A 24,561-nucleotide genomic window follows, 5' to 3' on the forward strand; every position below is an offset into this window, starting at 1 on the left:
TCACCCTGTGTGTTGTTTGTAAGTGCTCTATAGAAGCAGTGGAGCAGCCACGCATCCTCTACAGGCTGAAGCTGGACGGAAGATCTAATTTGTACTCAACTGTAATGATAACAATATGAGACCATACAACAGTAATTCACATAATTTCCAAATCATTACACATTATCTCAATGCACACACCCAACAGTCGCCAGGCAAATCTCCCTTTGAATAGAAACGTCCAACAAAACTGGACTTATGGTGTACGGGCGTCCACCTTTCTAGCTGCCAGTGCCCTTTATTTTGATATCACAAATCATCCTAAGAAAGATCCATCCATCCATCCATCCATCCATCCATCCATCCATCCATCCATCCATCCATCCATCACACTTCCTATCTGTGTAGGGTTTTGCAGGTAAGGGTGGGAGACCCTGGACAGGACACTAGTCCATTAGTGGGCCAAAATATAGAGACACCACACAGACACACTCACATTTACATTTACACACTATGCAATTTATACCAACCTACCAATCAACTTAAAATCTTTGGACTGTGGGACACATGCACAGAGAGAACGTTGGATAATCTGTGTAAGCCTCAAATACATTCTTGATTTTGATAATAATATTTTTGACAAATAAAGTATCAACCACACCCCTGTCCTGATGTGTGTGAAGTCAGGTCTTGGAACTGTTTCAACAAAATGAGATTTGAATGTTTCTAATGTTTTTAAGAATTTATAATGAACTATATCAGTACACATGAGGAGAAACATGAAATATTACTGTTCTCTGTCATCTCTCTGTTAAGAGTCCACTCTGGTACTTGACTGTGTAGTGATGTATAAAGGTAAATGAGATCTGTATAGTAAAGCACTGTAAGTTCTCTGTATGAGCCATATATTTTGTTATGTGTAGGTCAACAGAGAAGTCATAAATATTAATGCAGAAAAAGAGTCTTTGTCAGACGTCTGCGGCTGCCTGAGCAGGGAGCTGCTGTCATGGCAGAGCTGTGATTGATAGCTCACTGACAACGAGGCCATTTTACAGCTGCCCATGTTTATTTTGATTTCACTAAGGTACATTAACACTCAGACACTGGTGGGAGTAATGTGTCTGGCTGCTGGCCCGAATGCTCAACTCTCCTGGGATCAACTAGAGCAACAACCTGTGGAGGAGGAAAAAGGCGCTTTTATCTAAGGCAGCGGACCAATGAGGAGCCACGGTGATGCTGTGATGAGGAGAGGGACAGCTATAGTGTGTATAAAACAACTATGCATCCATATTAGATCTATGCACTCACACTGAGCTGGAGGGCCTATGCTTAAACAACTTATTAAAACAAAATACATTTTATTTTAGTACAACACTGGGACTTCACCTGTGTTTCTATTTTATGATACCATTTACTTCAAGAGTAAATACTTTATTTTTACTACATCTGTTTGACACAGGATTAATTTCTAAAATGTGATTCATGGTTATAGATTAAACTACTCAAATGTATACAAAGCAAAATACTTCCTTCTCCTCCACGACATGTTACTGCATCAATGATAATGTTCAACAATAAATCAGTACCACTGTCAGTATAATGACAAACTTTGGTATATTTTCTGGCAATGGTGTTGTCATACAGTGGAGTTGCTACTATTACTTAAACATATATCATGTGAATAGTTCAGTAAAAGCAACACAACAGAAACAGAAGACAAACAGGTTTAGACGGAGATAAATTGAGGTGGTGGTGCACTTAAATTCAAATATTGATTGAAAAAAAAAAGAACACAGCTTGAAAGATCTAATAGAATTTATATATGACTTTTTTCACACACAGCAGCTTGAAGGTGACGACAGTCTTGTGCTCACACACTGAATGAATTATAGTAATTGAGTTTTGTGCAGCATGAGCCGGGTTGCTGTGAGCAGCAGCTGGAGGCGGAGCAGGGACTTGGCTCCCTGTAGCTGATCCAGCTGCTGCAGCTGCTCCCACTGAGGTTAACTGGTTAACTGGCCCAGAACAGGTGGAACATTCACGGTGTGCACATTACTTTCTGTGAGACCGTGCCACTGAGATCGATACACTGAAAATCTTTTACTGAAATGTGTCCTGATCTTATTCCTTATTATTATAGTATACGGTTTTTTGGCTCGTGTGTAATTAGTTACTATTCTTACAACAATTATAAACCTGTCTTTAGGGTATTGATGTTTGTTACTGCAGGTGACATCATCATGACGTGCAGTCAGAAAAACACTGAGAGCAGCAGTGTAGATCGAAAACACTGGAAGCTACTTGAAAAGAGGAACAGTTATCGAATACTTCTTTACACTTGAGTCAGACTCGTGACTCTAACCCACTTCAGAGTCCCAGGCAGACCCTCAGCTCCTGCAGCGTCAGGCCTCTGTCTCCGTCCCTGTCACAGTACTGAGCGAACTTCTTGGCGCACCGTCGCGGCTTCAACCGCCGACGCAGGAACTGACGAAGCGGTCGAGCCTCGCGCTCGCTCAGCACCCTGCTGCCATCCACGTCCAGCTGACTGAAATGCCACTGTAGCACCTGATCCCGTCTGGAGGACTCCACAGCTGCCGGAGTAGTAGAGGGAGCAATGTTCAGAGGTGAGGAGGCGGAGGAGGAGGAAGATGATGAAGGAGTGGAAGAGGGTGGAGTGTTTGGAAATAGAGAGGGAGCATTGGAAGCTGGTGTGTTGACAGACCTGGTGGAAAGAGACAGGACAAAACCAAAGGGTGAGACTTCTTGTTGACACCAGGGATATATGTAAAAAGCAGTCATGATGATTTTCTTGTTGAAGGTCTTCAAACACTGGAAGGTTTATAACAAAATGAATATGCATTTCCATGTCAAATCAGCTCTTTAAGAAGGGTTATTCTTTACATTATTTATAATGAACAGGGCAAGAAGTAGGCCTCTATCCCTGAATGCCTGCACCTTATATAAATTCAAACCTTCTCGATTCACAATACTCCTGAAAAGCCAAAAGAAAAATATATTTCACAAGGAAATAGCAGCCTGTGGGGGAAAAAAAATCTGTTTAACAGCGAGCAAAAGCACAGCTTCAATTTTTAGTTTTGGACACAAACAAACATGAAAAGTGAACCAAAGTTTTCAGTAAAGTGAAGGATATATGATTTGGACATGTGTGTCTGAATGGGTGAGAGAAGGCGAGAACAGAGAGACGAGTCCCCTCACACATCTCACCCAAACAATCACACAACTCTCCGTCTAATAAAAAGCAGGAACATCAGAAAAGAAATACAAGATGCAAATATTGGGGATGTGTGTAAATGTATTGAGGGACTGGGGGACGAAAACAGATGGAGGGACAGTGGTGTGGTGACTGTGCTAACAGGAAGAGAGCAGCAGAACAGGGAACAGAGGAATTTTGCCTCTTCCTTTCAGTTTAGTTCAGTTAATCAGGTGCTTGATCAGATCTGTGATGCTTTCTTAAGTGTGAAATTGGTTTTCATTTGGCAGTCAGATCTGTGTCTCAGCACTGGAACATAATAAAACAAAAGTTATGCAGTCACTGAAGTCCAACATGAGGCAGGTTACATGTTCCCACATGACAATAACAAAGAAGAATACTGGATGAAAAGATGAAGCCTCAAGGCAGTGAGTCTGAAAATGTTTCACAGGGTTTATGAATAGAGTGCAGTTTGGTAAAATATATAAAATATAAACCAAGATGTATGTATTTATTATGGGTGTAACGACACATTGATCTATACATCAGTTTACCCTTAAAATCCTGCTTTAAATATATATTATATATAATTTTGAATGTTCTCTCAGTTTTCTTTCATAGGATGTCAAAATTGTAAAGCTCAATAATTTATATTGAACAGGAACATTTTTTTTAAATTAACCATTGTTTTTCATTTAAGTTTGTAGTTGAGCTTTAACATAAATATGTCAAATTATACTTAAGTTTGTTTTTTGTGATTTGATATGAATGGAAGTGAATGTATTATGCAATGATAAACAGATAATATAATCTCAAACCGATCCCTAGTCCCTGAATCAAACTGAAATCGTATTGTGACAGATCTTGTGATATCTACAAACACTGAATCGATCTCCACTGAGTTGATATGGTATAGTATCGTGACCAAACTTTAGATGTACAGCCCCGGTATTTATATCTGACAGGTGCCTTCAATACAACTGAGCTTCTCAAGATATAATGAGTTATGCTTATTCTCTGATCTACTTTTGTTCAGTGAATTGTGTAAAGATGTGAAAAATGGATAGACGTACTTGTAGAGACTCCCAGCATGCTCTGCTTCCAGCTGCAGAGCTCTGATTAGACTCTGTAAGAACAGCTCCTTACGCGCTCCAGGACACCCTGTGGGGAAAGAATAAAAAGGATTGTTTAGTCTCTTTGGACACTTCACATGATGTATACATACATAATATATACATATATTGCCTAAAGTAAACATTAAGAGGCCTTTACATTTGTATCAAGTCAACTGCTTCAGATGAGTGTTTGTGTTGAAAAGGCAAAACTTCTGATATATTTGACAGTTTCGAGGGGCATTTTTAGACACTGCCTAAAATATTTACCGGGCAGAGGTTTTTCCCTGTACCTCTTCCTGTCTGCTCTGCCTGGATCCTCCTCTACCCCAGTGCAGTCTGGGATACGATTCCTGCAGAGAGAAAAAACAGCAACCAAATTTACAATTTTACATTTACTTAAATATGTATCAGAATGATTAGAGCCTGAAAGAGTAAGCTGACTACTGACTTTTCAGGGCAACTTGAAGCCAGTTTTTACTACACGCTAAAAAGAAATTGTATTACATCATGCATTGCTTTATACTGACCATGAAATAACACACACTTAAAAAGAGAAACATTATACACTTCATATGGTTATCATGGGGATACATTTGATTAGTTTTATCTAGATGGAGCTAATAAACTGGTATGTCTTGTATTCATGTGTGGCTTATCTGAACCAAAAGATAAACTGCTCACTGCAACACATTTAAAGGTGGTCAAATTGTGGTCTACTGACTCACTGCTACTCCTCAGATGGAGCAAAGCAGCTCATTCTCCTAAAGCTGAAGCCACAAAGTCCTGAGAGAGGGAATAGCCTGCCCTGTACACATAATACAATATCAGCACATGGGTAATTACTGTAGGAGAGCAGGAACTGGGTTGGAAGTTATTCTGCTCACATTTTTACTCATCATGTTAAATGTCATTCATTGTGTATGTTGGTAGGAATGACTCAGTCCCTTGTGAGCCACTGTACATATTTGTGGCAGTGGAAATGTTCTTACTGTCTATGTGTGAATTTCTGAAATTGCACAGAAAAACAAGTGTTCAGCTCTTCTGTTTATATGATGCTACATTTAGATGAATCTGGCTAAAAAACTATAAAAATAGTGCTTATCTGCCAAGAGGCAAAACAAATGTATTATTTAATTGGTCAACAGTGATTTTCTTTCCCTGTTAAATCTAATTAAATACTTTATATAACACAACCAGCAAGAGTATACACTGGTCGTCAGGAGGAGGACTAAAAAAAAACATCATAAGGCTGCAGGGAGCTTTCTTCACTCCAGTGAACCAGAGAAAACCATCACATGAAAACATCCAACACTTTCCTCTCAGGGGCTTGTGAGCAGCTGAGCGTCAACAACGCTGATAAAACCCCTGGAGAACAGAGCAGCCCAACCACAGTTCATTCTGATTTGTTCGGCGTGTTTCCTTTAAGAAAAACCCACCTGGGGAACAGTCACAGTAACTGGTCTGAAACCAGATAATTAAGATGAAATGCTACTGTGCATAACCACATCTGTCTCTGTATAAACCAGTCAGATCAAATGGAGATGATGAGAGGGAAGGAGAGGAAGACTGGGGCAACGAAAGACAATGAAAGTAAGAAAGAGAAAGTGTGAAGAAGAGGTGGAAATGGAAAGAAAAGAAAAAACAAACAAAATGCAACAAAACACAGTTTAGAGATGAAAAGCTGAACTATAGATCTAATTGAATGATTGATTACCTTGCTGAGGTGCCTGATAGTGGTCTGCCGCTGTCAACCCTCACACACCAGCAGTAACCTGTAGCAGTGTGACACTGCACAGGGCTGTAGCGGCCATCTGCACTGCATTCTGGGATAAAACGCTCTTCCTGCCAGGCTGAATGCATCTGAGAGAGTAGCGAAGCTCGCTCGCGCTCACAGGTCTGAGGACTGTCTACACACACACAAACACACAATTACTACAGTATTTGTTGGGTGTATGAGTGACAATACTCTCACTCTACACTTCATGTAAATCTCTTTCTTTATACTGAGCTAAGAGTTGGAGGTGATGGGCTGCTTTGCACATGAGAGGGCAGAATATTCACCACCACATTCATCCATCACTAGTCATATCAAATATACATTATACATAGTATATACTAAGACTATTTTACACACTCATATAGTATGCACACTTCACATTAATCCATCTTACCAGTGGGTCGTCTGACGGAGTTCATCAGGATCGTCACCCAAATCGGAGGAGCGGTCATCTCTGAACAGGATATATATTAGAATGGTATTTGTGCTTGATTAGATGTTGTACAGAGGAGAGTGGATGTCAATATCCAAAAGTCCTGTAATATGACATCAGTCTACAGACAGTTTACAGCAAAACAAGCAAAGTAACAACCTGGTCAAATTTTATGCATTAGTTTCTGTGGGGAGGGAAGTATTCATAATGGACATCAGTGTTTCCTTTGCCAGAAAACAAAACCATCTCAGTGATAAAGTCTTCTCAGCTTTGTGATTCTACTGACAAGGTAGATTTAAAACATAAATCTTTCTGTGCTTTATCATAGACTACTGTGAAGCATATCGAGGAGTGATTTAAACAGCTGCTTATTTACACATCCAGCAGTTATGTAGCAATGGCATGTTCATTCCAAGTTTTAACATGCTCATTTTATAGAAATAACAGTAATAAACGTAAATAGGAACTATGTTCGGCCGCTTTTCCGCTGTTTTGCTAACCCTCCTCTTGGCCATGTGCATTTGTTTACAACAAAGCCGGTGAGAAATCAATCAATAGAGCGGTACATGACTTTATACAGTGTCATACATGGTGTTACAATGTGTATATTTGTGTAGTTTAATCTGTCATAAACAAGAGGTTATTGGTCACGGGGCACGTTGCGATCATACAAGGTTGTTTTTCAGCCAAGAGACACAATAAGTGACACACACGTGGAAGGCAGTAGTTTAAAGGGATAGTTCAACATTTTGGCAAATTGGCCCATTGCCATAATCGCTATAGTCATAGCAGTAGGTTCATTACCTTTAATTGTAGGTGTAAGCTATTTTCAGTACGGCGGAGCGCAGCAGCTGGCTGCTCAGAGCTACGCTATGGAGGCTAAGGGAATTTCTTGGTTTCCCTCATTAAACTCATCAAATTCAACATCCCAAAACTCCACAGCGCTTTTGTAGACAAGTTGTGACCTGCACAACCACCACGCTATGAGATAATGACGGAACGATACGAAACGGAGCCGTTTTCGAGGTAAATACAGGGTAAATACGGAGACTGCTTGCTGAAAAACTGTCCCTGAACGCAACGCGCATCAGCGGTTTTGTATGAATTTACCTCGAAAACGGCTCTGTTTCGCATCGTTCCGTCATTATCTCATAGCGTGGTGGTTGTGCAGGTCACAACTTGTCTACAAAAGCGCTGTGGAGATTTGGGATTTTGTATTTGATGAGTTTAATGAGGGAAACCAAGAAATTCCCTTAGCCTCCATAGCGTAGCTCTGAGCAGCCTGCTGCTGCGCTCCGCTGTACTAAAAGTAGCTTACACCTACAATTAAAGGTAACGAACCTACTGCTATGACTATAGCAATTATGGCAATGGGCCAATTTGCCAAAATGTTGAACTATCCCTTTAACAGTTTAACTATGCTAGATTTTTACCTTTATTAAACAGCTTTGGAAAGAGGAACTATGCAGGAAAGAGGAACTATGCAGGATTTGTAGTTTAAAACTACAAATCCTGCATAGTTCCTCTTTAAAGTCCCCCTCCCGCGACCATTTTGGGTTATTTTAAAACATTCTCTGTGGTCTTTAAATTGTGATTATGAAGTTTTTAGCCAAAATCACAAAACCTGTGCCATTTCCCAGGGCTCTCCTTCTGCACAGCGCCAGCAACTCATTAGCAATGCACCTCTGGAGGGTGGCCACCTCCTCGCTCGCTGACAGCTGGACATTGTACAATTACCGATTCAGCGCGTTTAGTGTAAAACTGCACACTGGGATTCGATCCCAGACTGGAATATCGTCCTTGCTCGCAGTGCAAGCTGCTCTACCAGGTGAGCTACACCTGTTATACCTTGACAGCTACACCGAGCTGTCAAGCCTTTCACCTCTGAGCCAGATGCAGAGTGGGGAGAGAGCTTGTAGCACTAGTGCCCTCCCCTGGAGCTGTGACACGTCAGCTCCAGTCTCCCTGAAACTGCCAGTTTGCGTCTGCCATTGATTCACAGCAATTTGAAGGCAGAAAAACTCAGAAATGCAATTTTGCGCTTCCTTTTCTGCTGATATGTCCTCTAACACAAGAAAAATGCCACAGGAACATGTGAAAAGCACGAAAAACACGATTTTCATGGGAGGGGGTCTTTAGAGATGGAGTGAATTGTAATGTGAGTTTGGAGTAGGGATGTGTTTTGGCAGGTATTTGCTCTGGCTGTTGAGTTGCCCCCTCAGAGTCAGTGGAACAGGAGCCAAACCAGAACCTGCTTTACTTTACTCTGTCGTGATAAATCACTGTATGATTAAGTACAACATGCAGCATGTAATCAAAGATATTAAATGTGTGGGATAGGATGGAATGGATGAAATCTGTGCATCAGTAACTATTGACACAACTTCTATGGTAATTTCTCTATAAGAACTAAACTACTTGTGTTTTTATATGCACCATAGGTTTTGTTACCTGTAGGTTTTCTGGGCTCCAATGTTGGCCTGGGTTCATCAACTTCATCTGTAACATGAAAAAAAAAAACTGAATAAAACATGAATGAGGGAGGAAATAATCCAGACAGGGGAGTGGGAGAATGGTGTGAAGAATCAATTGCAGGGAAAATGAGTCAGGACGTTTTCTTGGTCCTGGTGTGTGAAGTGGTCTGAGAATGTGGTGCAGGTGTGACTGACACAGACACAACCAGCATCATGCCAGAAAAAGGACAAATGAGAGACATGCAGAACTCATTGAATGCATGTGAATGCAAAGAACAAGTACAGTACATGAGCATGTGCCCTCAGTAAATAAGAATGAGGTGAATAAAAAACATCTTAGTCACCTTTGATAGCAGGTGAATCTGCATCGAGAGTCTGAGCCAACTTGATACGATCTGTTCACAATAACAGAAACAGATTTTAAGCAGATTTGATTCAAGCAACAGGACTCCTCTGATCTTCTTTGCAACAAAAAACAACAGCTTTGTTGGAAACACAATCTACAGAATGGCATTACATTCAATTGCCTTCATTTATTTGCTTAGTTGTTATAATAACCACAGAAAAGCACTAATTGAATTGTCTATAATTAGTGTCAAAGATAGGTATCCCTATAATTTGTCGCTCTGACCAGTGCAGTTGGGGATCAGATGGAGGACCGAGGTCCCACTGAGGGGTTTGCCGTCCGGTGTGGAACACCAACAGTATCCGGTCTGGTTGTGGCATTGCACCGGCAGAAAGTGACCGTCCTGATGGCACTGTGGTGTGAACATGGCAGCTGCAGGACTGACATGGCTGCTACCACTGTGGGTGTTGGCCTCCAGGGCCTGAGCCCGAGCCAGCTGGCATTTGGACTGGCTCAGATCTAAAATCAAAGGGAAATAAGTCAGTACAATCCAAATTTGCTCCTGAACACAGACACGAAGGCTGTGCTCGGTTGAACTCTCCCGTGTTCCTCTTTTTAATGCAGCAGGTCATTTCAATCAGAGTGCATGCTCATTTTCCACCTGTTTGTATAAAACCCCATGGCGTTAGTGTCCTTACAGTATGTGTAAGTACTGTATATCCTCAGATGTTTCTGTTTCTGAACGTGTGTCAGTGTTGTTTTATGAGTAAAAAACAGACAGTCAACATCTGAACACCATCAAAAAGACAATCAACGGGTGTTGATGACGCAGCAGTGAGGGTGTGTACCTGAGCAGTGTGCTCGTGGAGCGAGGCGTAGCTGTGTGTTGATGCACTGTGCTCTCTGGAAGGCGCAGAGTGACTTGTACAACCTGCCATTGCTGCCACACACGGCTCTGTGGCGCCCCCTCTGGCAGTCCAGGACACAACCACGGGGCCACATGTTCTCCGAGATCAGGAAAGGCTAAGAAAACACACAAACATACTCTCATTGTTTCCTGTGGTTACTTTGCTGCAGAAATGATTTCTTTTTTAACGTCACTACATGGACAAAACTTTCATCCTGTACTTCAGTCAAACTTTCTGACTGTTCTCTGACAGTGACACTGCAATAATGAAACTGTCCAAAATGCTGCAGGTGGACTGAGGGCATGGAGGGTGGAAGGCATTAGTCCATGCATGAGCGACCCGCGGATAAATTGGCTTCATTGTGATTCCTGGAAAAAAATGGACTGAGGGAGAGAAAGAGGCAAAATGGAAGAGGGTGAGAAAGCGAATGAGAGAGGATAGAGGGTGTTAGTCACAACAGTCAACACATCTGAAACATGAAGACGTCTCAGGATGGCTGAGCAGAGGAGCCTCCGTCTCTCTTCCACCTGATATTTTAACTGTGTAAGCTCCAGTTTAGAAAACTAATGTGTGAGTAAACTTTAATAATTGAGGTGAAGATGGCAGCATCCTCCCTGCAGGGAGATGCCATACGTCTGTGCTGTCAGGAACTGTGAGTGGAGGAGGGCGGGTGTTGGCTTTGTGCCTGACAGCCAGACTTCTACACAGAAGCTTTTTCATGCCTGTAAAACGAGTCTCTGACAGCAAAGTGTTTTAGAATAACTCTATTAAAACCTCGAACCAGCCAATAGAAACACATTTCCTTCCCAACAGGTTCATGCCGCCTGATCCTTGGCAGACAGATTTTTTTTTACACTCTATGGGCTGACTAATTCAAAATATTTCGGTAAATTGCTTCCATAATAATTTTGCTATAAGTGAGGGGGGAAAAAACTTTTCAGCAGATTATTAGTCTCATTTAGCCTCTACACTCAACTTTGCTGGCAAGCACTCAGAGATGGCAAAGTTTCCAAACAATCTCCACAGACTCAGAAGGGGCCGTATTTGGATGGACAAACTTTTTCTGCTTTCATAACCAAAACATACATTTTCTTTCTGTCTGTATTTCTTACTCTCAAAACTATCAACCTACTGAAAAACATACGGGTCATTTTTTTTATAGGGTGCCATTTGGACATAATAACTTGTGGAAAAAAAATATTTGATTCACCCAGATTTTAATGTTTACTTTAAAAAAGGACACATTTAACTTACTGAAAAACATATTGGTTGAGCTCAGGCACCTACATAATATTATATTTATATATTTTAACAACACGTGACGTAGGATGTGTCCACTCTGTTAAGGACATAGACATACCATTTTTAATGTGTTTTTACTGCATGACTCCTTGTGAAATTATATTTTTAAAGAAAGTGTATGCCCCTCACTTTAGTCAGATAGTTTATTTTACAATTAAGTTATTTTAAATAAGTTTTTATTTAGAAAAACAAGTGTGTATTATGATCATGGAACATATTCCTCCAGTTAATTTCCTTAAAAAAGTGAATTATGATGCAAATTACAAAAAAATTCTAGCCTGTACATTCAAACCCCTCCATATCATTATGTCACTACAAATACATAGTTAAAATATTTTTATTTCATTAAACTATGATGGAAAAATAACATAACAGAGTGGACAGAGGTCTAACAGAGTGGACAGTATCATAACAGAGTGGACGAAACACAGTCAATAATACATACAGTATATGTCCACTCTGTTAAGTTAACTTGAATAAGGATAACAGAGTGGACACTAACAGAGTGGACATTTTGAGCTAAAGTTAGCCCTCAGCCTGGCTTTGCTAGCTTAATAGCTAACATGACTTTGGATACTTGATAAGAAATCTATAATTTTACACAAAACCCTTTTGAAATGGTTCAATTTGATTAATTTATTTGATATATAGCGTTAACAGAGTGGACACGTTATGATCAACCACACTGAACTTACTTCATAAAACTGCAAAATCTGATTATTCAAAGAGGTAAAAAAAAATAAAAAGTTGATCACAGTTGAATTTCCCACCACTGGTGTGATGTCTCCTCAGAAGAGTGATGTCACTGATAAATAAGGGAATTTTCTTAAAAGGGCACAAACACAACTTAACAGAGTGGACAATGACACCGGGGACGAACATAAAACCTTAATTTTTTCATTTAAAAAATATATTTTGATTAAAAAACAGCACATGATTAAAGATAGTTTATCCAGGACAATAAAATCCTAAAAAATTTTTTTTTTAATTTTTCTACTTTTATTAGCTATTCTCTAGATTGAATTTTAATGAACCGCACTGGGGACATAGCAAAATTCCGTAACATCCTTTTAACAAAAGTAGATTAAATTTAAAAAATAGAATTTGGGAGCCTGTACCCTTGAATTTATAAGAGAGGACAATTGACAATACACAAAAAAGCAAATTGAATGAGTATTTGTCCAACTTTAGTGAAAATACAGCTTAATTTATACTGGGGACACAAATGGCACCCTATAAAAAAATGACCCATACATTGGGCAAAAATCTAAATACTTCTTGTCCTTTGTGCTTTCCTCACACCATCATTTCATCTGTAACTGTGTGAAAAGTCAAATTTATCCAAACTGTCATGGATTTACACAAATACAATCACGCTCTTTAATGGCGACAAAGTTGTCACCCAGTCGGGGCAACATACACATCAGGTGCTGAACCTGAGAACTATAAATTAATTTGAATGAATTTCCCTCGAGATAAATAAGGTATCTATCTATCTATCTATCTATCTATCTATCTATGATACCACCCACAGGTGCCTGCAGATAAGTTTATTGTTCCATGTTAGAGAGATGACAGTCATTTTGAGATGATATGGAACAACACAATGAGCCATGTGATCTCGAGCTTAATTAGTGTTAATGTGTCATTGTTTAACACAAATGACCTCATCAGCTCCGAATTTGGAATGGGTGCTATGTGAGTGTCTGAAATGCTGCGTGAGGTGAGCCGGAGCCGGAGGCATTTAAATGTGTGGTAGTTAGAGGGTGAAATGGAGTGTGGAGAGGAGAAGAGAGGGGAATATGCTGAGCGTGATGATCCAAATTATTCCCACATACTCCTCTGGGCTCCTGACAACAACACTCTCACAGCTCAAAAATGAAACAGCCTCACACACACTCCAAAATATACATTAGATTGGTCACACTGCCACACAGACTAACTAAAAACACTACAAACGGACAGGCTAGCGCACGTACAGCACACACACACACTCATACAAAGCTGGCAATTGACCCCACCCTCTCACTCCTCATCAGTGCCTCTTTGTCCATTGCCCCCTCCCCTCTCTCGCTCCACACACACATTCAGGGACATAGGCTTTCTCCCAGCTCTAAGACACATGAGTAAATTTGCCATGATGTCCAACAGTGTTGACATAATTTAGTGGTGAATGAGACCACTGTAAGTCAATGTGAAGACATTTACCTGTGTTGAATCCACACATCAATGTGCACGAAACGGGAGAGAAACCTGTGATGCTGCTTTCTCTTCTTCTCACTTCGTTTCATATTGTCTGTCACCTCATCATCAAAGCTAAGTGTTACTTGTTCTTCTTCAAAAACAACTTCATATCATACAATAGGCAAAAATCTCTGTAACTTGACAGACTGTACATATTTTCTCTGTTTCAAATCATTGTAGATATTATATTATATATATCATATTATTCCTATTTTATAGTTTTTTACTGACAAAATGTTGAGATTATTATTTAAAGAAATAACCAAATAAACCAAACAATAACTGATAATGAATTATCGTCACAGTTCTAAATAATAATACATAATAATGAAGTAAAGGATAATTCATATATACAGTATATAATATAAGATTTAAACTGTTTGGTAATTCATTAAGCCCACCAAACTGAACTTGTCTTCTTCTTTTTTAGCTCCAGTTTGATTCAGTTGCCATTTTAAGGAGGGGGGGGTGAAGACAGGATAGTGAAACAGAGCATGAAGAGCACAGGTTCAGTCCAATCAAAGCACAAAATAATTTTGTTGCTAGAGCCTTCCCTGAACCACAGGGGTGCCCATCGAACAGCTGACACAGTAAAGACCTTTCTCACCACTAATAGTTGAAAATGTCTCTTGTCGGGGCATCAGTGTAAAGATGAATCTCTCTCAAAACCTTCCATCTTAAATTAATGATATCAGATGACATGAAATCTTCAGTTCCACTGATTTTGCGCTTTGACTGTTAAACTATAATGGATAGCAGATGAAAAAAGTATGGATGGTGGACAAGAAGGAGATGGAAGGAATGAAGAACGGAAAAGAGAGAGAGAGATGGAATAAGGAAATGAGGGGAGGGATGGAAGAAGAGATGGGGGCGATAAATAAAGAAACTAGGTTTGGAAAAAAAGTATGGAAAAGAAAGAGAGGAAGAAAACTGAGGGAATGGAGGATCATCACATGGATGGAGGGAAGCAATGGAGGACTGAAGAGAAGGAAACAGAAGAGTAAACAAAGAATTGATGCCTTTGAAATAGATATGGATAGAGAGAAAGACAACAGGGAGCCAGAGACAGGGGGACAGAAAACAGGTTTGAAGGGAAAGTGAAGGGAGGGATAGGGAACAAGATGTATGAAAGACGGTATTGAAGGAAAAATGTGATTAGAGGAATTAAGAAAGGTGTGCAGAGGGAATGGAGAAAGGATTGAAAGTCTGGGTGGAATGAATACGGAGGTAGAGCAGAGCGGCGGAGGGCAGGAGCCCAGGTGCAAAGTGCTGGGCAGACTGGATTTCCTGTCTGTCAGGTACAAGCACAGCAACTACAATATCCTCAGTGTTGAAACAATTACCACCAGTGTTTCTGGGCCTATAAAATGTCAGAGCCGTGGGTGTGCGTGAGAGAGAGAGAGAGAGAGAGGGGGGGGGGCAGGAAGTGAGCGGGCAGACAAAAAAGCTGGCTCACACCCTCCAGATACTGCTGACCAGCTGCTGTAGGGAACCTCATCTCCACAAAATCTGAAGCTGCTGAAAGGCCCGTTAAACCGCAGCAGCAGGATTCAGCGTCTGAACAAAACGCGTTGTGGTTCCGCAGCTTGTTGAGCAGTGACACGCTGACTTGTGAACGCAGCTTCTGCTCTTCACCTTTAATATGCACAGCAAACGTTGAAGTGGTCAGTAACACACACACACAGATGAAGGGATCATGACGACATGTTTAACATCTCAGGGGATTCAGAGAGTAGTGCGTGTGTCTGTGTACACGCACCGCTTTCACACACCCTCAGCGATGATGACAGACAGTAGGCTGTGACTAGAGACAGACGCACAAACACACAGCGATTTCCCCGATGAAGAATCAGACTCGAATGTTCCCATGTACACAATGTGTCTGTGCTGCTCTGTTAACGTTTAAAGACACAGACAAATTTCAGCACATTCATTTCAAATTGTCTGTTAATTGCTTACCATTGCCAAAGCATAGTTGTCAGATGTAATTCTGATATTTAAAAGATGTGGTGAGTAAAGAAAGTCTTGAGATGTCACAGTGAGTGAATGTCATGTTTTATTTATACATTTTTTCTATTGTAAAATGTTGAAATTGTCCCTCTCTCTGTCACACACCATGTTGCTCCAAACATCACTCAGTGTTACAGCTTCCCTGAAGCACTGAACGACATCATGAAAGGTTTCAAACAGAGGCTTCTCTGGTTATTAGTATTAATATGGCACCTAGACCCACGTCAAACAAAACATTTCCCTGTATGGTCGCTTTAAGGAACAGTTTTTTTAAAAACCCCGCTCTCAACTGCATAAAGACAAGACTGGTCAAGAAAGTATTACATATAACTGATGTTTATAGACTTGACATCATATATTTCTGCCTCATTGTAAACAGGGGAAACTGATAGCTTCTTGTAAACTATAAAAACACAAATGTAAAGCTTCCAAAGAGCAGCCTCACAACTTCAAATTTACGTTTTTACTTTTTTTGTTTTGTTTTTTTCCTGGGGGAATCGTGAAAACACATTTACTGGTATATTTCCATGTGGGATCTCCATAACATTCACATATTTTTAGGCTCTTACACTGTACATTTGATATTCATTTGGTTGATTTGTCCTTGACATAAACACACACACACACACCTGTATGTTTCTCCCCGAGTAGCAAATTAAATATTTGCTTGGTGGTGATTTGTGTGTTTGTGGTTTGGTCTTGCTGGCTGGTGTTACCCTGCCATCCTCCAGGGATCTCACACACACCAGGGACAAGTCCTTGGTCTACGACTGTGTTGTCAAGTCTGCTCAGTTTTAATAAACCAATTACAAGATAAAGTTAATAAGACCAGGCAATTTGGAGGCTTTCCCCAAACAGCCAGCAAGTTACAGTACAATGATTTAACTCTCCTCTGTAATCAAACTGAAAGCAGTGGCTTCACTACTACTACTACTACTAGGCTATAACTTACTATCTTTTATTTTGTTATTTTTCTCAACTTGATCTATATCTTTACTTAGTACATATTGTTAAGCCAGAACTATTAGCAGCAGCTTCATGAATGCAAGTAAAAGTCAAAGAAGCCCACATGGGACATGGCTACATGGGACTAATAAACTAATAATGATAACAAAGGACAGACTGTTGTATTGTATTTAAAGGAATACGTCGTAAAAAAAAAAAGAAAAAAAAAAAGGATGGTTTGTCTGAAGTATTTTAAAACAACTTAAAGCATTACACGTCCATAAATGCGGATTTTATGAGGCTCTGGTTAACCGCCTACTAGTTAGTCAAATTAAACACCTGCAGTGGAAACAAACTCCACAGACGTTTGTGACCCACTAGTTACTTATGCGATGAAGTTGAGTTGAGTGGAGTGTGTGTTTTCTTACCGCTGTCCTGTCGGTCTGCACTGACCCCGACAGCAGGAGGACGAGCAGAGCCCGGCAGGTGAAGGTGAGCGCGAGCTTCATTCCTGCCACGGCGGCCACGCGCCTTTTTTACTCCTCTGGCTCCTGGGCTTCAAAGCGACCGCAGCTGGTCTGTGGATGTTAGTGATGAGGGACACTCGAAGCAGCAAGGACCCGGTCCGGTCACGACTTCTTCACCGTCATCTCATTCGTAAGTCACAGAGCTGCTCATGTTGTTGTTGAGCCGTTCCCCACCAGACCATAGAGCGTAAAGCAGGTCCAGCTGTGGGCTGCTGCTGCTGCTGCTGTACGAGCACATTACACTCTCCCCACCAGAACGGAGGCCTAGGCTACCGCTCATTTCCGGTCTACGTGCCTAAACCAATTGAACAAGACGTCTTTTTGACATGCTTTTATTGACACTGTTCACTTGGGTTTACAGGGTTTTTTAGGATTATCTGTCTTTACATTGTGTCAGCTATAGTTTGCCCCCTCAACGCACTGAACCACCATTAATTAAAGTGAGAGAGGCTAATGAAAAGTCAAAAAGTTGATTAAATGGTTCGACAGTCTCATATTTAGTTGTCTAATGCAAACTGGCCTAAATGTTAAATAAATGATGCAAGTTAAACAGACTGACATGTAAGTAAACATTATGCACTAGCAGGGACCTACCATTATGAGAACATTATGCTCTCAAGTTCTCTGAAAGTTTGGCTGAGAATTTTGGAATGTGACCATGTTCAATAACTTTTGTTTATGTGCTGATAATTATACACAGAAAGTAACCAGATGTGGTATTATTTATGACTTTGAGGCATATTATTTTTTAATTTTAAAAAAATGGAAGTAAAAGTAATGTTCTACTTCTCTCGATGCTGACTGCTCAATTTCTAATGATAATAATGATAAATTTTTATCATTCATCTTTATGACACGGTTCTAAAGTTTCCTCTAACCTCATGTTTAAACAAAATGACATCGACCAGAAACCATAAAATCAACAGCAGCTGCCTTTTCCTTTTATATTCAAACAGGAAAGTGAACCCAAACTTTGTGTCCTCAGCCTGTAATGTCTGTCGATCATCAGCCAGTCATAGAAAAGCAGGCAGAACATACAGTATGAACCTACCCACGAGAAAGAAAGACATGAAGACAAGCAGAGGTATTTTGTAAGGAAACTTTTATGTGTGCTTTGTGAAACTCACTTATCATTAGAGACAGAAGGCGTTGCAGTTTCCAGTACAGCAGATAAGGTTTGATATTAAAGAGTACAAAAAAAAGGAAAATCACAATTCCAGAGTTCACTTCTCTCCAACCTCGCAGGGAAAAAAGAGAAAGAAAAAAAAGAAACAAGCTTTTGGTCCAAGTCTTTTCTTCTCAGTTCCTTCCCTGTCTGTCCCTCCCTCTGTCTCCCCCTCCTCTCTCCCTGACAGCCAACAAACATGGGAGAAATCTGCTCTCCTGGTTAATTTAGACAGGGAACTTTCACAGAAAGGGCCTAATCACATCTTTCCCCAGAACTCAGATATTCATCACATTATGATTGCATAGTTTTTTTTTTTGTTTTGTTTTTTACACAACAATTTCCTTTTTTCCCTATATTTGTTATTTGCACATAATGGAATGTTTTCGTGAAGATCCCGCCCTGATCTTTACCATCCCTCCTTTCTTGCAGTAAATTTTCTTTCCCTTCTCTTCAGAGACAAATTAGGGGATGGAGGGATGGGGGAGAGAGGGGGCAGGAAGTGGGAGGGTGAGGTAAGGAGAGAGTAAGAGAAAGAGGGACAGGGCTGTAACCACCAACAGGCACATTTGTTTGTCATTTTTTCATTACCACCACCTTTTTTTTTCTTCTAAAATTCACATTGGGAGTGCTCCACAGTGCCATCACCATAGTAACCAACATAAAAATAAAATAAAATAAAAAAAATCCAGGAAGAACCTTCATTCAGTCAATCAAATGTATCCATGACATGACGTGTATATATTTCTGTATGTGTGTACAATTTCTGGTATATAAAAGTGGACTAACATTGAGTACTAGTCTTCTCTATTGTATAAATGTATAGTTTCTTATTTAAATAAGCACCTGATGCCCACCCAGGAGAATAGTTTCACAGAAGCAAATATTTGTAGATAATTATGGTGTTGCCCGTCATTGGTATTTATAGTCGCCTTTAAGTACTCAAGCCTCAGCTTCTTGGCTAATAACCTCTTCCATGAATATTTTCCATTGCTTTAAGAAAAAAAAAAAACATAGACATCTGGAAGCTCAAACCTATCCACTGGTGAAACTGCTCTGTGTCATTACCACTGGCTTTTCAATTCTTCTGTTTTATTGTTTTCATTTTTTTTTTCTTGTTTTTAACAAATGTCACTCAGTTTTGAACTACTGGAAAGCCTCTGATCAATTATTCTCAACAACTGGAACATGTGTGTCATTCCTTGCACTGAAAAAATAAGTATGTACAGCGCTGAGCCCTCCCCCCCCCCCCGCCCCCCGAACCGACTACTGTCCCCACCCCACCACCCACCTGCTCCAGAAAAAAAAGAAAGAAAAAAAAAAGAAATAAACAAAGACAGAAGGAGGAAAGAACTGAGGTTAAACAGGTCACCTTATCCAGCAACACGGGAATTATGGGTAAATATGTCATTTTATCCCCCCCCGCCCCTCCCGACCCCACAGCATATATCTCTCTAGGATCTAATACACAAACCTCGCCAGTAACCACATCAAACCCCACACTGTCCTGCTCCCTGCCTAACACCCTGAACCCCCTGGCAAGAAGAAAAAATTATAATAAAATAAACAAAAATTAGCATAAGTATCAGATTAGCTTGTGCCCCCCCACTCCCTCCCTCCTCCCCCCCCTCCCCCAATGTCCAGACCCCTGTTCCTCCCCGTTTGACCCCACAAAAGGCAGAGAGGGTGAAGCTAAGGACCCGCACTACAGAGCAGCTGTCCCTCTGTCCCACAGCTGCCCCTGGATATGCCCGTTCATATAAAACTTTACTGGAAAATTTACCATGATTACTCTCGATCTGTTTACGTCTTAATGGAGCTGCAGAACATTCAGCCGAGCCCAACCTAACTATCATTTAATCAACAAGCTCAGAGTCTTAAAACTTCTGATGATTTCTAAACCGGCACTCACAGGGGCATCTCACAACCACCACTCAAACTCCTACAAACGCTTGATTCCTCTTCCACCACGCCCTCCCCCCTCCCCTCATCCCCTGGTCTGTCCAGCCATCCTCCTTCTCTTGCCTCTTCTACAGGTCGCTCTCTCCATACAGGGCGGTGGAGAAGGACATGTAGTCCAGCGCTCCGGGCACGCCATCAGGCCCAGAGTAGGGCGCCATGCGGGCGATGCAGTACTCAGCCTGGTCCGGGGGGAGCTCCCTCCTCAGCTCCTCAGCTGTGATGTAGTTCTGATAGGAGAGACATCCATCATTTAATTCCTGGTTCAACAACAAAACACCTGTAGAAAATTATGGGATACAATCGGACACACTAACATACACACACTCACCTTATCAGCAGCCAGGATCTTGAATGAGGCGATGACCTGGTCTGCGGTGTCTGTGTCGGTCGTTTCCGTGGACATGAAGTCAATGAAGGCCTGGAAGGTGACAGCGCCGCTGCCATTGGGGTCCACTATGCCCATGATGCGAGCAAACTCGCTGTCGCCCTGGTAACCAAGAAATAATAGGTTAACCCGGGAGAGAGAGCCCCTTGAACTCATACATGCACTGACACAGACACAGTTTAACATGCAGAACTTCAAGTGTGTAAAACATCAGGACCACCATGAAATAGACTGAGCCGGAGAAGAGGGCCATCGCAGTCCAGATATTTTACATTTCACACTTGTACATAAATAATGTGACAACTGGTTAATATCAGAGGGAAATGGAGGATCAATACTCACATAAAACATAGAGGGTAAACATGAAAAGTGTTAATCAGTCACTAGGACAGTGCAGCGAGTACAGAAGCAACACAGACAGAACCAAATAATATGAGCAGCAAGAGGATCAGGGAAGAGACAGCAGGGTGTTTGCAGGTGTCCAGTTATATTTAGGAAAATAAAATAACTGACACTAATACACTGAGAATATAGTAGTCATTATTTCAAATATTTTATATATATATATATTCAAATATTTTATATATATATATATATATATATATATATATATATATATATATATTATATATATATTTTTTTTTTTACAGACTTGTGCCAATATTGTTTGGAAAATAACTTTTTCCATCTACTTTATCTAACAAACTTGTCAAACTTCTCAATTGTTTTTCTTGACATAAAGTTCAGCAATGCACATAAGTTACAAAGTGATGATTTGGAGGAATTATGGGATGAAGAAAGACTAAGACATATTTTGGTCTGTATTCAAAATGTCCATATTCAGCCCTACTCATGAACGTTCATGTCATTTAAGGGTTTGTGTGAAGCAGCTAAACTGAATTAGGACATTTGTTGGACCTGCAGACACCCTGTGGGAGCATCATGCAGCAGCAGTACCAGGCTGTTTCCTGTAGAAATGAGTAGAGCCCGGAAATCATCTGCGACCATCTGTCCTGATCGCTTCTGTGGACCGTCACAGCACAGCAAAGGCCGGGGGGGGGGGGGGGGGGGTGAGTTGACGAGGATGGAATCGGAGAGATACAAGTAGCAGAGAGGAGGAGGAGGAGGAATGAGAGGTAGAGATGGAAAAGAAAGAAGCAGAGGGAAGGGACGATTGAGACAAGTACAGATATCAAAAAGATGTAGAGAAGGTGAGTAATGTTTGGGGAGGTGAAAAAAGATAAAAAAGCACAAACAATTAACAGAGAAAGTGTCGGAGTAAAGCAAAACATGACAGGCGGACGAGGGGAGATGTCTGCTCAGACAGTGAGAGAGAGCTCGGTGGAGCTGAAGCAGCACAAAGCAACAGAGACCCCCAGTGGACAAACAGGGACGCAACATCTCTGCCCTCCATGCTGACGGACTTGAACCCTGCCTGACCCATGGTGCTCATCAAGACCCTCAGAGCAGGAGCGCTGACTCATCACTGACCAGTTTTATATAACACATGGCCTCACAGCAGTTGTCAACACAGACAATAAATAATCCAGTTTTTAGCATAATTAGCATTATATGTCTTTAGTTATGGCCAAACATGTGTTTAAGGTAACAGTGACCTTTGACCACCATATTCTCACTGTTGCATTTTTGAGTCTGTGTTGAGTTCATGGCCCGATTTCAGGAAATTTCCTCAATGTGTTACTGAGATATCGCAATAATGAGAATTGTTTGGACAGTGTGAAGGCATTGGGAAAAAAAAAATCATAGAGCAAAAGTCGCTGGTTGTGAGGTTGAGATGTAATATGTTGAGGAGGATGTGAGAGGCAGTGATCTCTGCTCTCCTGCTCACAGGCCTGACAAACACCGACTCTTTCCCTCCGTCCTGTTCTGGTCGTAATACCTGCTTGTCGTTCTCCACATCGTAGCCCAGACTGATCAAACAGGCCTTGAACTCCTCGGCCATCAGGGCCCCACTGTGGTCCTGAGATCAGCCAAACAGCCAATGACAGGGCGCCACGTCATGAGGATGAACCAATTGCAACACAGGGATGGTGATGGATGGAGACCGTGCGACCCACAGCATGCAGGGAGAGGATGAGGACACGGAGGATGCAGGGACAAGACAGATTGGCAGATAGACAGACATTCATGGATGTTTAGACAGATGTCAGCACTCACAACACGATTGACCAGAAACAATTGTACACGTTTTCAACACATGCACGTGTCTGTGGGAGACAACACATTGAGTTATTTCTGAAAAGCCAGTGGAGAGTTACATTAAAAATTCATGTTGTAAATGCTAAAATACGTTCTGGTTGAAAACAGAGTTGCTGGGCAGTGTTCATTCTTTTGACATCAGCCCAACATGCACATAACATTTCAGCACCAACTAACTCAGATGAGATGACACATTAACAAATATTAAGTTTTACATTCTACTGACTTTCGTTGTGGTATTCCTGAAATCTAAAGATTTAAAGTTTCAAAAGAACAAGATGTGTTGTGCTCCCAGACACACTGATGTGATGATAAAACAAAAACAAAAGATTTGAGTGACCACAGCTTGATGGATGAGTGACCACAGAATCCTCGAGTGTTTATGAAGAACCAAAACAGACAGTAACATGAGTGACACAAAGTGATACACACACAGTGAATGATGGGTGCCCTATTCATCCATGAGATTAAATACAAAAATTATGAATTATCATTTGACAATGACCACAGAACAGATGTTTGGTGACACACCCAGTTCAGTGCCAGTTCTGTCGACAGTGAAGCCGCTAACCTACAAATACTGTCCTGAACAAATTCAGATTACTATCAGAGAATCTGACCAGGGAATATTTCCCACACCCTCTCCACTACACGAAAGCTAAAAGTGCCTCTGTGGACTCATTTACTCTGTCTTCCAAAACAAATCCTCCTCTAGAAATACTGAAGTGTTCATCATGTGCTCGCCTGTGTAAAACAATAGGATCAATACTCACTCGTCTGCTTCCTCTCTCACCCCCGCTTAAAGTCTAAACATTCATTCAGTCATGTTATACATTAATATAGAAAAGACCATGTCCTCACATGAGACATGAAAACACAAAATGTTCAAACTGGTCGAGGACGTCAGACTATTAATATCAACTCTCAGGAAATGAAAGCATCTTGGAACTTAACATTTCAGCCATAAAAAACAACAACAACAAGTATTTGGGTTGAGAGCAGAAAGTGTTCTATCCCCTTTGGTGTATCATTGTTCTTATAATGAAGATGAAGGCATGTATCTTGTGCCATGTATATGAATCATGTTAAAACAACACCAACACAGGGAAAAAAAATAAATTATATATATATATATATATATATATATATATATATATATATATATATAATTTTTTTTTTTTTGCTTCCAACCCTAATACTCCTATATCTGATTTTAACACTATGACATAGTAAGTGTAAAAAGCACAAGACAAATATAATCAGTAAGCCGTGGCCCCTGACCTTGTCAAAGTGGTTGAAGGAGGCTCGGTACTCGTAGAGTTGCTCCTGGCTGATGCCCTTGGCGTCACGTGTCAGGATCTGGTTCTCCACCTCGTTGATGGTCCTGGCGATAGTGGTCAGCAGCTGCTCCCAACCCACACGGAGGTGCTGCAGGGAGAGGGAGAGAGAAGGGAGGGAGCAGGGAAGATAGGGAATGAAGAAAACAATATGAGAGGTGGGGAGAGAAACTTGTTACACAGTTTTAAGCAGCAAAGCAACAAAAGAAAGTTAGTGTTTT

General features: G+C 40.9%; 2 protein-coding genes and 1 long non-coding RNA gene across 10 annotated transcripts in view; 1 reads left to right on the forward strand and 2 right to left on the reverse strand.

Annotated features, from left to right (window-relative positions):
* Positions 1-1,383: 1,383 nt before the first annotated feature.
* On the reverse strand, positions 1,384-17,621 carry LOC146976144 (SPARC-related modular calcium-binding protein 1-like). Its single transcript, XM_085794477.1, has 10 exons — positions 17,173-17,621; positions 10,184-10,358; positions 9,621-9,854; positions 9,334-9,384; positions 8,967-9,014; positions 6,477-6,536; positions 6,020-6,212; positions 4,573-4,655; positions 4,264-4,351; positions 1,384-2,701 (listed from the first exon to the last, which is right to left on the reverse strand). The coding sequence occupies exons 1-10, from the start codon at positions 17,251-17,253 to the stop codon at positions 2,347-2,349; spliced, it is 1,368 nt and encodes a 455-aa protein (XP_085650603.1). The 5' UTR covers positions 17,254-17,621; the 3' UTR covers positions 1,384-2,346.
* Positions 17,622-18,356: 735 nt separating this feature from the next.
* actn4 (actinin, alpha 4) overlaps positions 18,357-24,561 on the reverse strand; it is a 56,750-nt gene continuing 50,545 nt past the window's right edge. For 2 of the 8 annotated variants that reach the window (XM_085795675.1, XM_085795674.1), the window contains exons 19-23: positions 24,285-24,431; positions 23,777-23,809; positions 22,684-22,764; positions 20,727-20,885; positions 20,098-20,625 (exon numbers count right to left, since the gene is read on the reverse strand). In XM_085795675.1, the coding sequence (XP_085651801.1) occupies positions 20,467-20,625; positions 20,727-20,885; positions 22,684-22,764; positions 23,777-23,809; positions 24,285-24,431 (579 nt within the window). In that variant the 3' untranslated portion in view covers positions 20,098-20,466. Of the gene's footprint in view, positions 20,626-20,726; positions 20,886-21,740; positions 21,807-22,683; positions 22,765-23,776; positions 23,810-24,284; positions 24,432-24,561 lie in introns of all 8 variants that reach the window. The other 6 variants (XM_085795676.1, XM_085795677.1, XM_085795679.1 and 3 more) reach the window with 4 other exon arrangements.
* Positions 22,178-22,532, forward strand: LOC146976146 (uncharacterized). Its single transcript, XR_015037477.1, has 2 exons — positions 22,178-22,304; positions 22,350-22,532. It is a non-coding gene; the product is annotated as an uncharacterized LOC146976146 (long non-coding RNA).

Source organism: Trachurus japonicus, chromosome 13 (assembly GCF_045865225.1).
Source record: "Trachurus japonicus isolate A0001 chromosome 13, Traja_1.0".
Lineage (NCBI taxonomy): Eukaryota > Metazoa > Chordata > Actinopteri > Carangiformes > Carangidae > Trachurus > Trachurus japonicus.

What these genes read in the sequence shown, in the direction of transcription:
- LOC146976144 (XM_085794477.1), bottom strand. Translation starts at nt 17,253, where the DNA reads ATGAAGCTCGCGCTCACCTTCACCTGCCGGGCTCTGCTCGTCCTCCTG. An exon ending in GGAGCCCAGAAAACCTACAG is followed by an intron (nt 6,537 to 8,966) that starts GTAACAAAACCT and finishes TATCCTGTTCAG; the next exon opens with AGATGACCGCTCCTCCGATT. An exon ending in CATGCTGGGAGTCTCTACAA is followed by an intron (nt 2,702 to 4,263) that starts GTACGTCTATCC and finishes TCTTTCCACCAG; the next exon opens with GTCTGTCAACACACCAGCTT.